The 12,657-nt window shown below is 43.0% G+C and overlaps 1 protein-coding gene across 1 annotated transcript in view; it reads right to left on the bottom strand.

Moving 5' to 3' along the window:
* The window catches only part of RBM25 (RNA binding motif protein 25), a 67,066-nt gene that overhangs the window by 23,578 nt on the left and 30,831 nt on the right, over positions 1 to 12,657 (bottom strand). The window contains exons 6-7 of the mRNA XM_050798690.1: positions 11,376 to 11,536; positions 1,391 to 1,576 (exon numbers count right to left, since the gene is read on the bottom strand). Coding sequence (XP_050654647.1) covers positions 1,391 to 1,576; positions 11,376 to 11,536 — 347 coding nt within the window. The remainder of the gene's footprint in view (positions 1 to 1,390; positions 1,577 to 11,375; positions 11,537 to 12,657) is intronic.

Consider the following 12,657-nt stretch of genomic DNA (forward strand, 5'->3'; position numbering starts at 1 on the left):
ATTCATAACTAATCATAATATATATACAAGGTAGTACTTTTTTATTATATAATGGATGCATATAAAACACTGGCTATGAGTGGGTCACGCTTGTAGTCCCAGCACTTTGGAAGGCTAAGGCAGGCAGGTCATTTAAGCTCAGGAGTTCAACACCAGCTTGGGCAACATGGTGAAACCCCGTCTCTACAAAAAACATAAAAATAGCTGGGTATGGTGGCACATGCCTATAGTCTCAGCTTCTCAGGAGGGTAACGCAGGAGAATCACTTTAGGATGGGTATTCAAGGCTGCAGTGAGCCGTAATTGCGCCACCATCCTCCAGTCTGGGTGACAGAGCAAGATACTGTCTCAAAAACATAAATAAATAAAACAAAAGACTTCCAATATTTGTGGGATTTTTTTTCTTACTTTACAGACAGGGTCTCGCTCTGTGGCCCAGGCTAGACTCAAGGCTCATGGGCTCAAGTAAACCTCCCCTCAGCCTCCCCAGCTGCTGGGACTACATGTATCAGCCACCACTCCTGGTTTCTTCCATTATTTTTAAAAGAACATTTCCTATAATTTATCTAAGTTTATCCAAAGGAAATAAGTAAACCTTTTCTTTCAACCTGGACTGCCCACTGTTCAATTAGCTTAGGGCGACAAAGAGGTAGCAATCAATTCACTGAGGAGGAATGTTTCAAGTTGTACTGTTCTTTCAGAATCCTCCAGTTTGATTATTCAATACCACTATTGTTCAGGGAGGGGAATGCGACATAGTTTCTAAAGAAAGGCAGCTAAAAATTAAGAGTGGGTGGAAATCTTCAGTGAATCAGATCTGGTTTCCTGCTTAGAACAGAGACAGAACCACCATAGGCAAACAAAGTAAAATAAGGGTCAGGTGCAGTGGCTCACGACTGTAATCCTGGCACTTTAGGAAGCTGAGACAGGAGGATAACCTGAACCCAGGAGTTGGAGACCAGTCTAGAAAACATAATGAAACCCTGTCTCTGTAAAAAAGTTTAAAATGTATTTTTAATCCATTTTTAAAAATAATTTTAAAAAAATTTTAAGGCTGGGAGTGGTGGCTCACGCCTGTATCCCAGCACTTTGGGAGAATGAGGCAAGTGGATCCCTTGAGGGATATATGGCATATAACCCATGTGCATTCTCCCATATACTTTAAAACTTCTCTAGATTACATACAATGCCCCACAGAACCCCAGAGGCGGAGGTTATAGTGAGCTGAGACTGCGCCACTGCATTCCAGTCTAGGAGACAAAGTGAGCCTCCATCTCAAAAAAAAAAGAAAGAAAAGAAAGAAAAAAGAAAACTGACATGTAATCAAAGCATAAGAGTGATATCATAAAAAACAAATGGTAGAAATTATATGTTGTTGTCAGAACACATACGTCCTCCTTCTTTTCCTTCTTCTTCTTCCTGGGGTGAGAATCAGATTCCTGTGAGGGGGCATTTAGCTCACTGGAGTATTCACGAATTAAAACTTCAATAGCCCCTTTAATCATCTGATCTCTCCTCTTTGTTTCTTCATCCAAGGCTTCTTCATCGTCATTAGTGACAGTTTCTGGCCTTGCATTCTTAAAGAAAACAGAAAATTCAGGGGAAAGAAAAATCAAGCAAGAAAATCAAAATCACTCTACAACAACAGTTAACAAACATACATGTTTTCTCAAAAACATCTCTGTAGTCCTATTAAACACAGAGTTGGTTTTGTTCTTAACATCATAAAAGCTTCATTTTTTTAAAATTTCACTATTCCTGAGATATTAGCTCGTTTTCATTTTCTTTTTTGTAATAGCTAAAAAATTCTGGCCCCTAAATTTCAGGACTAGCACACTCTATAACACATCTGCAAACCATTCACAAGTTTTCAGACTGTTTTGCTCAATAGGTGCACAAATAGTAACAACTGTATGTAATAGTTCATTCTTTTTTTTTGTTTGTTTGTTTTTTGTTTTTTGTTTTTTTTTGAGACGGAGTCTCGCTCTGTCGCCCAGGCTGGAGTGCAGTGGCCTGATCTCAGCTCACTGCAAGCTCCGCCTCCCGGGTTCACGCCATTCTCCTGCCTCAGCCTCCCGAGTAGCTGGGACCACAGGCGCCCGCCAGCTCGCCCGGCTAGTTTTTTGTATTTTTTAGTAGAGACGGGGTTTCACTGTGTTAGCCAGGATGGTCTCGATCTCCTGACCTTGTGATCCACCCGTCTCGGCCTCCCAAAGTGCTGGGATTACAGGCTTGAGCCACCGCGCCCGGCCCAGTTCATTCTTTTAAACAGATACTAAATGGCTGAAAATTCAGTTATGCAGTAAAGGCAAAATACAATTTTAAGTTAATTGTGAAAGCTACCGCACAGAATAAACAAAATTGTATGTAGATTAAACAAACAAAAACATCAGATTGCTAAATACACCAAAATGCCAGAATCAGGAGTTTAGGGGCTGAAATGATGGCTTATTTCCTATTTGGTTTCTACGAGTTCTTACAATGCAAGAATACCACTTATAGAAACCATACACTAAGAAGGAATCAAAGTAACTATTTGTAGGTCTTTATCAGTAATTTTCTGGCCAGGCGTGATGGGGCTCACTCCTGTAATCCAGCACTATGGGAGGCCGAGGGGGGCTGGATCATGAGGTCAGGAGTTCAATCAAGACCAGCCTGGCCAACATGCTGAAACCCCATCTCTACTAAAAATACAAAAATTAGCTGAGTGCGGTGGTGCATGCCTATAATCCCAGCTACTCGAGAGGCTGAGGCAGGAGAATCGCTTAAAATCGGAAGGCAGTGGTTGCAGTGAGCAGAGATTACGCCACTGCAATCCAGCCTGGGCAAAAGAGTGAAACTCCATCTCAATAATAATAATAATTATTTTCTAAGAAGTCTAGATTATTCCCTCTATGTGGGGGAAATTGTTGGCTTCTAATGTGCTACAATAGTGGTACATGCCCCAAAGTTTTTAAAGACTTACTTGGTAAACATATACTGTGCACATTTTCAGATACATACAAGAACCATGCTCATGTGCATACATGCCTGGCTCTTGGTCATAATTCCTGCAACTCTATTCAAGGTGAGTTTCATGCCTTGTGGCTCCTTAACAACGTAACTTAGCACTAACTTTATAAGTTGACCACCAGCATTCTGAAAGCTGTCTCCAATGGATATATATTCAACAAACATTTTCTTTCTTCTTTTTTTTTTTTTTTTTTTTTGAGACGGAGTCTCGCTCTGTCGTTCAAGCTGGAGTGCAGTGGCTGGATCTCAGCTCACTGCAAGCTCCGCCTACTGGGTTTCCGCCATTCTCCTGCCTCAGCCTCCAGTGTAGCTGGGCTGACTACAGGCGTCCGCCACCTCGCCTGGCTAGTTTTTTGTATTTTTTAGTAGAGACGGGGTTTCACTGGGTTAGCCAGGATGGTCTGGATCTCCTGACCTCATGATCCGCCCGTCTCGGCCTCCCAAAGTGCTGGGATTACAGGCTTGAGCCACCGCGCTCGGCCAACATTTTATTTCTTACTCAATTTTTTTTTTTTTTTTTTTTTTTTTTTTTTTTTTTGAGACGGAGTCTTGCTCTGTAGCCCGGGCTGGAGTGCAGTGGCCGGATCTCAGCTCACTGCAAGCTCCGCCTCCCAGGTTTAGGCCATTCTCCTGCCTCAGCCTCCGGAGTAGCTGGGACTACAGGCGCCCCCCTCGCCCCCGGCTAGTTTTTTGTATTTTTAGTAGAGACGGGGTTTCACGGTGTTAGCCAGGATGGTCTCGATCTCCTGACCTCGTGATCCGCCCGTCTCGGCCTCCTAAAGTGCTGGGATTACAGGCTTGAGCCACCGCGCCCGGCCTTTTTTTTTTTTTTTTTTCTTGCTCTGTTGCCCAGGCTGGAGTGCAGTGGCACCATATCACCTCACTGCAAGCTCCGCCTCCCGGTTTCACGCCATTCTCCTGCCTCAGCCTCCGGAGTAGCTGGGACTACAGGTGCCCGCTACCACGCCCAGCTAATTTTTTTGTGTTTTTAGTAGAGACGGGGTTTTACTGTGTTAGGATGGTCTCGATCTCCTGACATCATGTTCCGCCCACCTCGGCCTCTGAAAGTGCTGGGATTACAGGCGTGAGCCACCGCACCCAGCAACGAATTCTTAAGATCGTACGGTGAGAAAAATGCTGCACTTAGACGGAGTAAAATTCAAATTGAAAAACGCGCTCTTTTCCTCAAGCTATACCAATACACAGTAACAGATGGGTTATGACACAGATAACTTAAATATAAGGCATTACGTGTTATTATAAAACTAACCACTTGGCAGGGCACGGTGGCTCACGCCTGCAATCCCAGCACTTTGGGAGGCCAAGGCGGGCGGATCACGAGGTTAAGAGTTCCAGACCCGCCTGGCCAGCATGGTGAAACCCCATCTCTACCAAAGTTACAAAAAATTAGCTGGGCATGGTGACACGTGCCTGTAATCTCAGCTATTCGGGAGGCTGAGGCAGGAGAACTGCTTGAACCCAGGAGGTGGAGACTGCAGTGAGCCGAGATCACTCCGCTCCCTTCCAGGCTGGGAGACACAGCAAGACTGTCTCCCGGCCGCACACAAAAAAAAAAACTCGCTCCTGTAATCCCAGCATTTTGGGAGGCTGAGGTGGGCAGATCACAAGGTCAGGAGTTTGAGACCAGCCTGACCAACGTTGTGAAACTCCGTCTCTACTAAAAAAACACAAAAATTCCCCAGCCGGGTGCAGTGGCTCACAAGGTCAGGAGATGGAGACCATCCTGGCTAACACAGTGAAACCCCGTCTCTACTAAAAACACAAAAAAATAGCCAGGCATGGTCCCAGCTACTTGGGAGGCTGAGGCAGGAGAATCACTTGAACCCGGGAGGCAGAGACTACAGTGAGCCAAGATCGCACCACTGCACTCCAGCCTGGGCAACACAGCGAGACTCCTTTAAAAAAAAAAAAAAATCCGTATAAACCCTAAATTGAGTTTATATTGTTTCCACTGTAAACCAAAATTTAAATATCAATATGGCTATTTTACCTGAATTAGAGATAAAAGCATTTGGAATTAACTAACTCACATTTTTAGAAGAAAAGTTTATTAACCCAAAAATCTTAACTGATTGCTAATATTTAAAAAAAAAAAACTGATTATGGTAGATGATCAGGTTAGAAAGACACTCCACAGACTGGCAAGTTTCATCTAAAGCTCTATCTCTGGAATATCAACCATACACAATTTTCTGATTTTCCGTTTTTTTCTTATACTTCAGAAACCAGATGGCCGGGCGCGGTGGCTCACACCTGTAATCCCAACACTTTGGGAGGCCTAGGTGGGTGGACCACCTGAGGTCAGGAGTTCAAGACTAGCCTAGCCAACATGGAGAAACCCATCTCTACTAAAAATACAAAAAATTAGCCAGGAGTGGTGGCGGGTGCCTGTACTCCCAGTTCCTCAAGAGGTTGAGGCAGGAGAATTGCCTGAATCCAGGAGGTGGAGGTTGCACTCCAGCCTGGGAGACAAGAGTGAGACTTTGGAGGGTGAAGCGGGAGAAACCAGAAAGCATATTCAGTAATACTGGGAAACAAAAGGTCAAGGATTCAGCCATATAGGAAGCTGATAGATTGTCTGTAATGTTTACATGGCCCACCTAGTTGGTTCTTTTCAGAGAAATTAAAATTTCAATAGTAAAGCTAGTGGCTGTGAAGTTAAACAGCTCTGCTGGGCTCATTCTTTGACAATGAGTTCTAGAATGCAAAGTACGAACCTTTTAAAAAACTTAAGGAAATGCAGAGTTCTTTCTTTTGAGAAAATGTAGACTCAACTAGGCTAATTTCCAGACAAAGATGTTCACCTGCAGCAGCTGTCCTCTATTAACAGGTTCTTTCCAGAGAATAACTGTGTTTCCAGCACTTGTCAGTGTTCATTCTTGAATATATGGTTAATTAACTGTGACTTGTGACATACAAGCAGATATACTGTCTCCTATGCTATTTTTGCTGGACAGCCAGAAAGCAATAGGACATGAACTAAATTAGCATGGCCACTTCACACAGAATACTTTTACTACTAAAGGTCAGTAAGAAATGAAAGAAAAAAATTTACTCCTGTAAATTCTGCAAAATCTACATTAAACTGTTCAGTCAAGTTGTTTGACAAGATATCTTATACATGCCCAAAATTCTTCTTAAAATTCTGAATATGGCTGGGCACAGTGGCTCATGCCTGTAAACCCAGCACCTTGGAAGGCCGAGGCAGGAGAACTGCTTGAGCCCAGGAGGTAGACACCAGCCTGGGCAACACAGCGAGACTCCATCTCATTAAAAAAAGAAAGAAAATTCTGGATCATAGGCCGGGCGCAGTGGCTCAAGCCTGTAATCCCAGCACTTTGGGAGGCCGAGACGGGCGGATCACGAGGTCAGGAGATCGAGACCATCCTGGCTAACATGGTGAAACGCCGTCTCTACTAAAACATACAAAAAACTAGCCGGGTGAGGTGGCGGGCGCCTGTAGTCCCAGCTACACGGGAGGCTGAGCCAGGAGAATGGCGTGAACCTGGGAGGCGGAGCTTGCAGTGAGCTGAGATCCGGCCACCGCACTCTAGCCTGGGTGACAAAGCAAGACTCCGTCTCAAAAAAAAAAAAAAAAGAAAATTCTGGATCATGAAAAATATATTGCTCTCCTAGACAAACTCATGTTTCCTTTTTAATCAATGAGAAATACGGAATTGTTTTCTCTTCCGCCTCAGAGGAAAATGCCTAATAAAGCAACACAAAGGGTTCTCAATGTCTTGTTCTCCTATCCTCTACTTAACTAACAGCCTTCTAAATTTCTCCAACTAATCAACGATCAAGAATAAAAAACAATCACCATGTCATATTTTTATGCTGAAAAATCATGGCGGCAGTGGCCATCTATCTCGCACCCACCATCTTCCCCCCTCCCCCTGCTCCCTCCCTCCAATCTTTCCTCTCCGGCTTTCCTACCTCCCTCCACCCAAAACCACCCTTAAAAAAAAAAATCATGGCAAATCTCTAATCTACTCCACTATATAGTAATATTTGCTTACATTATTGAAAAAAATTTTTTACATCAGATAGAATGCTTTTTTAACCTATATTGTTGAGTAAAATTAACACTAGGAAAATATGCCATGTTTATCCTATGACTTCAAGTACCACTGGGCAAGAAGCCAAAGGGCATTCAGAAATACACATATACAGTTGGAACAATAAATCATATAACTGATGTCTGTCAACTGTTTTAATTTCATTTTATTAAAAATAATTTTTCTGTGTGATTTTATTGCATGTAACTTCGCTTTTTCATGAGACAGAGTCTCACTCTATCACCCAAGCTGGACTGCAGTGGCGCAATCACAGCTAACTGCAACCTCTGCCTCCCAGGTTTAAGTGATTTTCCTGCCTCACCCTCCCAAGTAGCTAGGATTACAGGTGTGCGCCACCACATCCGGCTAATTTTTGTATTTCTTTCTCAGTAAAGACAGGGTTTCACCATGTTGGCCAGGCTGGTTTCAAACTCCTGACCTCAGGTGATCCTCCAACCTCGGACTCCCAAAGTGCTGGGATTACAGGTGTGAGCCACCACATCCAGACACATATTGCTTTTCCTGAAGACCAACAAACAGATCTGAAGTGTGGTTACTCTGGCTAATGTTGATTATACAAGAAATCAACGTTTCTTGGGCACAGTGGCTCCTGCCTGTAATCCTAGCACTTTGGAAGGCTGAGGTAGGTGGATCACTTAAGTCCAGGAGTTCAAGGCCAGCCTGGACAACACAGTGAAACCCCATCTCAACAAAAAATATAAAACTTAGGCAGGTATGGTAGTACATACCTGTAGTCCCAGCTGAGGCAGAAGGATCACTGGAGCCTGGGAATAGGAGGTTGCAGTGAGCAGAGATCACACCACCCCACACTCGAGCCTGGGTGACAGAGCAACACTCTGTCCTCACGCCAAAAAAAGCAAGCAAGCAAGCAAGAAATGCCAAGTCACCTTTCCTAATTTATAAAAATACGTAGTATAGTGATTTATTTCATTTTCAGAGTTTTTCAGTATAACATTTACAAATGCTACAAATTAAATGACCTCACAAACCGAAGATTAAACACAAGAAAACAGTGAGTCCTAGGCAAATCAGAACACTTTGAAGGTACTGAATCCATACCTTTAACTAGTTAGTATACAGTCATCACAACAAGGCAAACCTGAAAATTCTTATTTCAAACATTTCTGTTTTTTTGAGGTTTTAGTGATGTGACAGGCAGTATTACTGATTTGAAATAAAATATAAATATAATTTCCTTATGAAGCAGGGTAAGGATAGTAAGACTGACAGATAAGCAACTGTTAACAAATGTTAATTCCATCCTTGCTTTAGGCAAGACACTGTCCTAGGTGCTGCTGAGGTACAAGATTAAAGAGACACAGCCCACAAACTTATCACCCTTTCTATTTGTAATCAGAGATGGGGGTTGAAAGAGGATATGGGAATGAGATGGGTAACAAAGGGCTGTGAAAGAGAGAGACATATAAACAATATTTACTAAAACAGCTACAAAGATCTGCTTTATACGGGAACAGAGGACTTAATTCTGTCTGAGAGAAACTGAGGGTAGACTGATAAAGTCTATATTAATCAAGGGACATGTTAATTATAAGTATGGATAGAATTTCAACAGGGAGCTTGGATAGGGAACAAAGACATGAGATGCCAGCAAAGCAAAAAGGAAGATTGTGGAGGTACATGCAGTAGTATATGCAGAGGAGGAAAGAAGGAAGTTAGAAAGGTGGGCTGGAGCGAGCCTTGAATGTCATCCTAAAAATATGGGCTTTATGCCGGGCACCATGGCTCACGCCTGTAATCCCAGCACTTTGGGAGGCCAAGGCAGGTGGATCACCTGAGGTCAGGAGTTCAAGACCAGCCTGGAAAACATGGAGAAATCCCACCTCTACTAAAAATATAAAAATGAGCCAGGGGTGGTGGCGGGTGCCTATAAACTCAGCTACTCGGTAGGCCAAAGCAGGAGAATCACCTGAACCCAGGAGGTGGAGGTTGCAGTGAGCCAAGATTTTGCCACTGCACTCCAGCCTGGGCGACAGGGCAAGACGGAGTCAGAAAAAAAAAAAAAAAGGCGGGGGGGGGGGTCTTTTTTCTGTAAGAAATCTAAAATCATTAAGGATGGGTCTCATATAATAAGCAAGAGTGTGATAAAATTATACTTGTTTTAGAAATACAGGCAATGCTGGCCGGGCAGAGTGGCTTGCACGTAATCCCAGCACTTTAGAGAGGCCGAGGCAGGCGGATCGCCTAAGGTTCAAGACCAGCCTCACCTACATAGTGAAAACAGAAAAAGTAGCTGAGCCGAGCCTGGTGGCAGGCACCTGTAATCCCAGCTATTTGGGAGGCTGTGGAGGGAGAATCACTTGAATCTGGGAGGTGGAGGTTGCAGTGAGCTGAGGTCACGCCACTGCACTCCAGCCTGGGCAAGAGAGTGAGACTCCATCTCAAAAAAAAACCACCAAAAAACAACCAAAAATCTACATTTGGCCAGGCATGGTGGCTCACACCTGTAATCCCAGCACTTTGGGAGGCCAAGGAGAGCAGATTACTTGAAGTCAGGAGTTCCAGACCAGCCTGGCCAACATGGTGAAACCCCATCTCTACTAAAAATACAAAAATTTGCTGAATGTGGTGGTGGATGCCTGTAACCCCAGCTACTCAGGAGGCTGAGGCAGGAGAATCATCTGAACACGGGAGGCAGAGGTTGCAGTAAGCCAAGATTACACCACTGCACTCTAGCCTGAACGACAGAGACACTCTGTGTCAAAAAAGAAAAAAACTACATTCATACACAGAAAAATGTCCAGAAGAACATACATCCAAACTATCTAGTGTTACTTATGATGATGGGATTATAGGTGGCATTTAATTGCTTATTTATACTTTGCTTCATTTTGTGGGCTTTTTGGGTTTGGTGTTTTGTTTTGTTTTGTTTTTTTTAAACAAAGGACTTGGAGGGGACATGAAAGGTATTTCTTTTTTCTTTTTTGGCAGCAGGGAGACAGAGTTTCGCTCTAGTTGCCCAGGCTGGAATACAATGGCTCGATCTCAACTCACTGCACCTCCACCTCTCCAGTTCAAGCGATTCTCCTGCCTCAGCCTCCGGGTTGCTGTGATTACAGGCAACCGCCACAATGCTAGGCTAATTTTTTGTATTTTTAGTAGAGACAGGGTTTTGCCACGTTCGCCAGGCTGGTCTCGAACTCCTGACCTCAGGTGATCCGCCTGCCTCTGCCTCCCAAAGTGCTGGGATTACAGGCATGAGCCACCACGTCCAGCAGAAAGTGACTTCTTTCTCTTTTTTTTTTTTTTTTGAGACAGTCTCGCTCTGTCACCCAGGCTGGAGTGCAGTGACCCAGGCTGGAGCGCAGTGGCGTGATCTTGGCTCACTGCGAGCTCCGCCTCCCGGGTACACGCCATTCTCTTGCCTCAGCCTCCCAAGTAGCTGGGACTACAGGCGCCCGCCACCATGCCCGGCTCATTTTTTCTATTTTTAGTAGAGACCGGCTTTCACTATGTTAGCCAGGATGGTCTTGATCTCCTGATCTCGTGATCCGCCGGTGTCGGCCTCCCAAAATGCTGGGACTACAGGCATGAGCCACCGCGCCAGGCCCAGAAAGCAATTTCTATTTTGAAAGATAATAAAAATTTGATGACAGCGAAAGACACTTCTGGTTTTGTGTTGGGAGAAGGCAATAATAAATCTATTTTGCATTTGTTCAGCATGAGATGCCAAAAAGGAACTAAGAAGAGAAATGAAGGAAATATATACTCAAGTTTTAGCTATGTTTCACTTTGTTGAGGGAGTAATAATATATACATTACAATACAATATACAACCATGTCCTTTATTTTAGCTTCACTTAGCATAGCTTGAATAAATCCCCCAAGCTAAGGCAAGTAATCAGAGTTTCATTCATTTTAGAGTTGGTGTACTTCTAAAAGAGAGGGAAACTAAGAAAAATTGTGTAGGTTGAAATATATTTTGTACTTACTTACAAAGCTGCCTTAATGAATTAGCTCTGTTTGGAATAGTCTGTACCAGTGTTTTCTCTGGCAAGTTAACCTTGTCCAGCCTCCCTTACTACTTTCATCCCAACCTGGAACAAGCAAACCAACAGTCATCCACCCACTATGGGTAGATAAGACTTAAAATAACTACAAACTATCAAATACCCTCCGACATTTAAGCCACAAGCACATACATGATGATCTTTTGAAGCCCCATATTAGATTCATTTATAATGAGAAGCATTACACTGAAATAGCACAGCCTGGCCTAGAAAAGATACCCCGACAGAAAACATACCCCATTAGAAGCTTTCTTCTTCGCTTTCCATTCATCCAGCTGCGCCTTTGTCTTTGCATCAACTTTAACGAGTAGCTTTTTCTCTCCAATTTGCAGGTCATGTAATAATCTGAGTGCACGGAGAGTAGATTCTGGCTCCTTGTACTCACAGAATCCAAAGGCTAGCAATGGATGAAAACAATTAGTCAAATATCAATCCACTTACAAAAGAAAAAAAAATTATGGAAAAGTAGAATTACTAGAGTCCAAATGTTTTAATACAAAGACCACTCAATTCATAATTCCACCCCTGTCCACAAATTCCTTTTGATAACCATTTCACTTTTAGTACCCTCAAACAACCAAAGGGGGAAAAAAGGGAAAAACAGAGGAGAGGAAGAAAAATTCAAATCAGACAAACTGATACTCATTAGAAGCTCTGATAAAATACTTAGCAGAGTCAATGAAATTCATGATTAAAGGAAGTCGATTATTTCATAAATTCACCCTATCTAGACTTCCAAACAGCCACAAATAAGAACAGACTACAGGAACATAAACAATGCACTTTTCAATTCTGAGATGTTAAATTACAGAATTAGTGATCTTGTATCCTAGTTACCAGTCTATTTTGCTTATATCTATTTCCTTTTATAACTAGTCAATCTCACTATTAAGATGACTTTAACAGAGATATTAAAACAAAATTAAATCTAAGGGCAACCAACAAATTGAAAATAAAATCAAATAAATCTAAACATGTATATAATGACATGAAACAGAAAAAAACTACTGATATTAAAATAGTAAATTTGACTATAACATTTTCAGCATGCTATACCATAAAGACAAACAGATATGCCCCTCAAAAAAGTACCTTCAGGCCGGGCACAGTGGCTCACACCTGTAATCCCAGCACTCTGGGAGACAGAGGCAGGCGGATTACCTCAGATCAGGAGTTCCAGACCAGCCTGGCCAACATGGTGAAACCCTGTCTCTACTAAAAATACAAAAACTAGCTGGGTGTGGTGGCGCATGCCTGTAGTCCCAGCTACTAGGGAGGTTGAGGCAGGAGAACTGCTTGAACCCAGGAGGCAGAAGTTGCAGTAAGCTGAGATTGCCCCCACTGCACTCCAGCCTGGGCAATAGAGAGAGATCCTGTCTCAAAAAAAGGAAAAGTAATTTAAAATGATCATATTGCTGGTGATAGTGCCAATGGTTAAGTCTTAAACTGTTCTATGTGCAATGTGAGATAAAGCAACTCAATAATTAATATTCTATCATCCCCAATGGCCTTGAAACT

Source organism: Macaca thibetana, chromosome 7 (genome assembly GCF_024542745.1).
Source record: "Macaca thibetana thibetana isolate TM-01 chromosome 7, ASM2454274v1, whole genome shotgun sequence".
Classification (NCBI taxonomy): Eukaryota; Metazoa; Chordata; class Mammalia; order Primates; family Cercopithecidae; genus Macaca; species Macaca thibetana.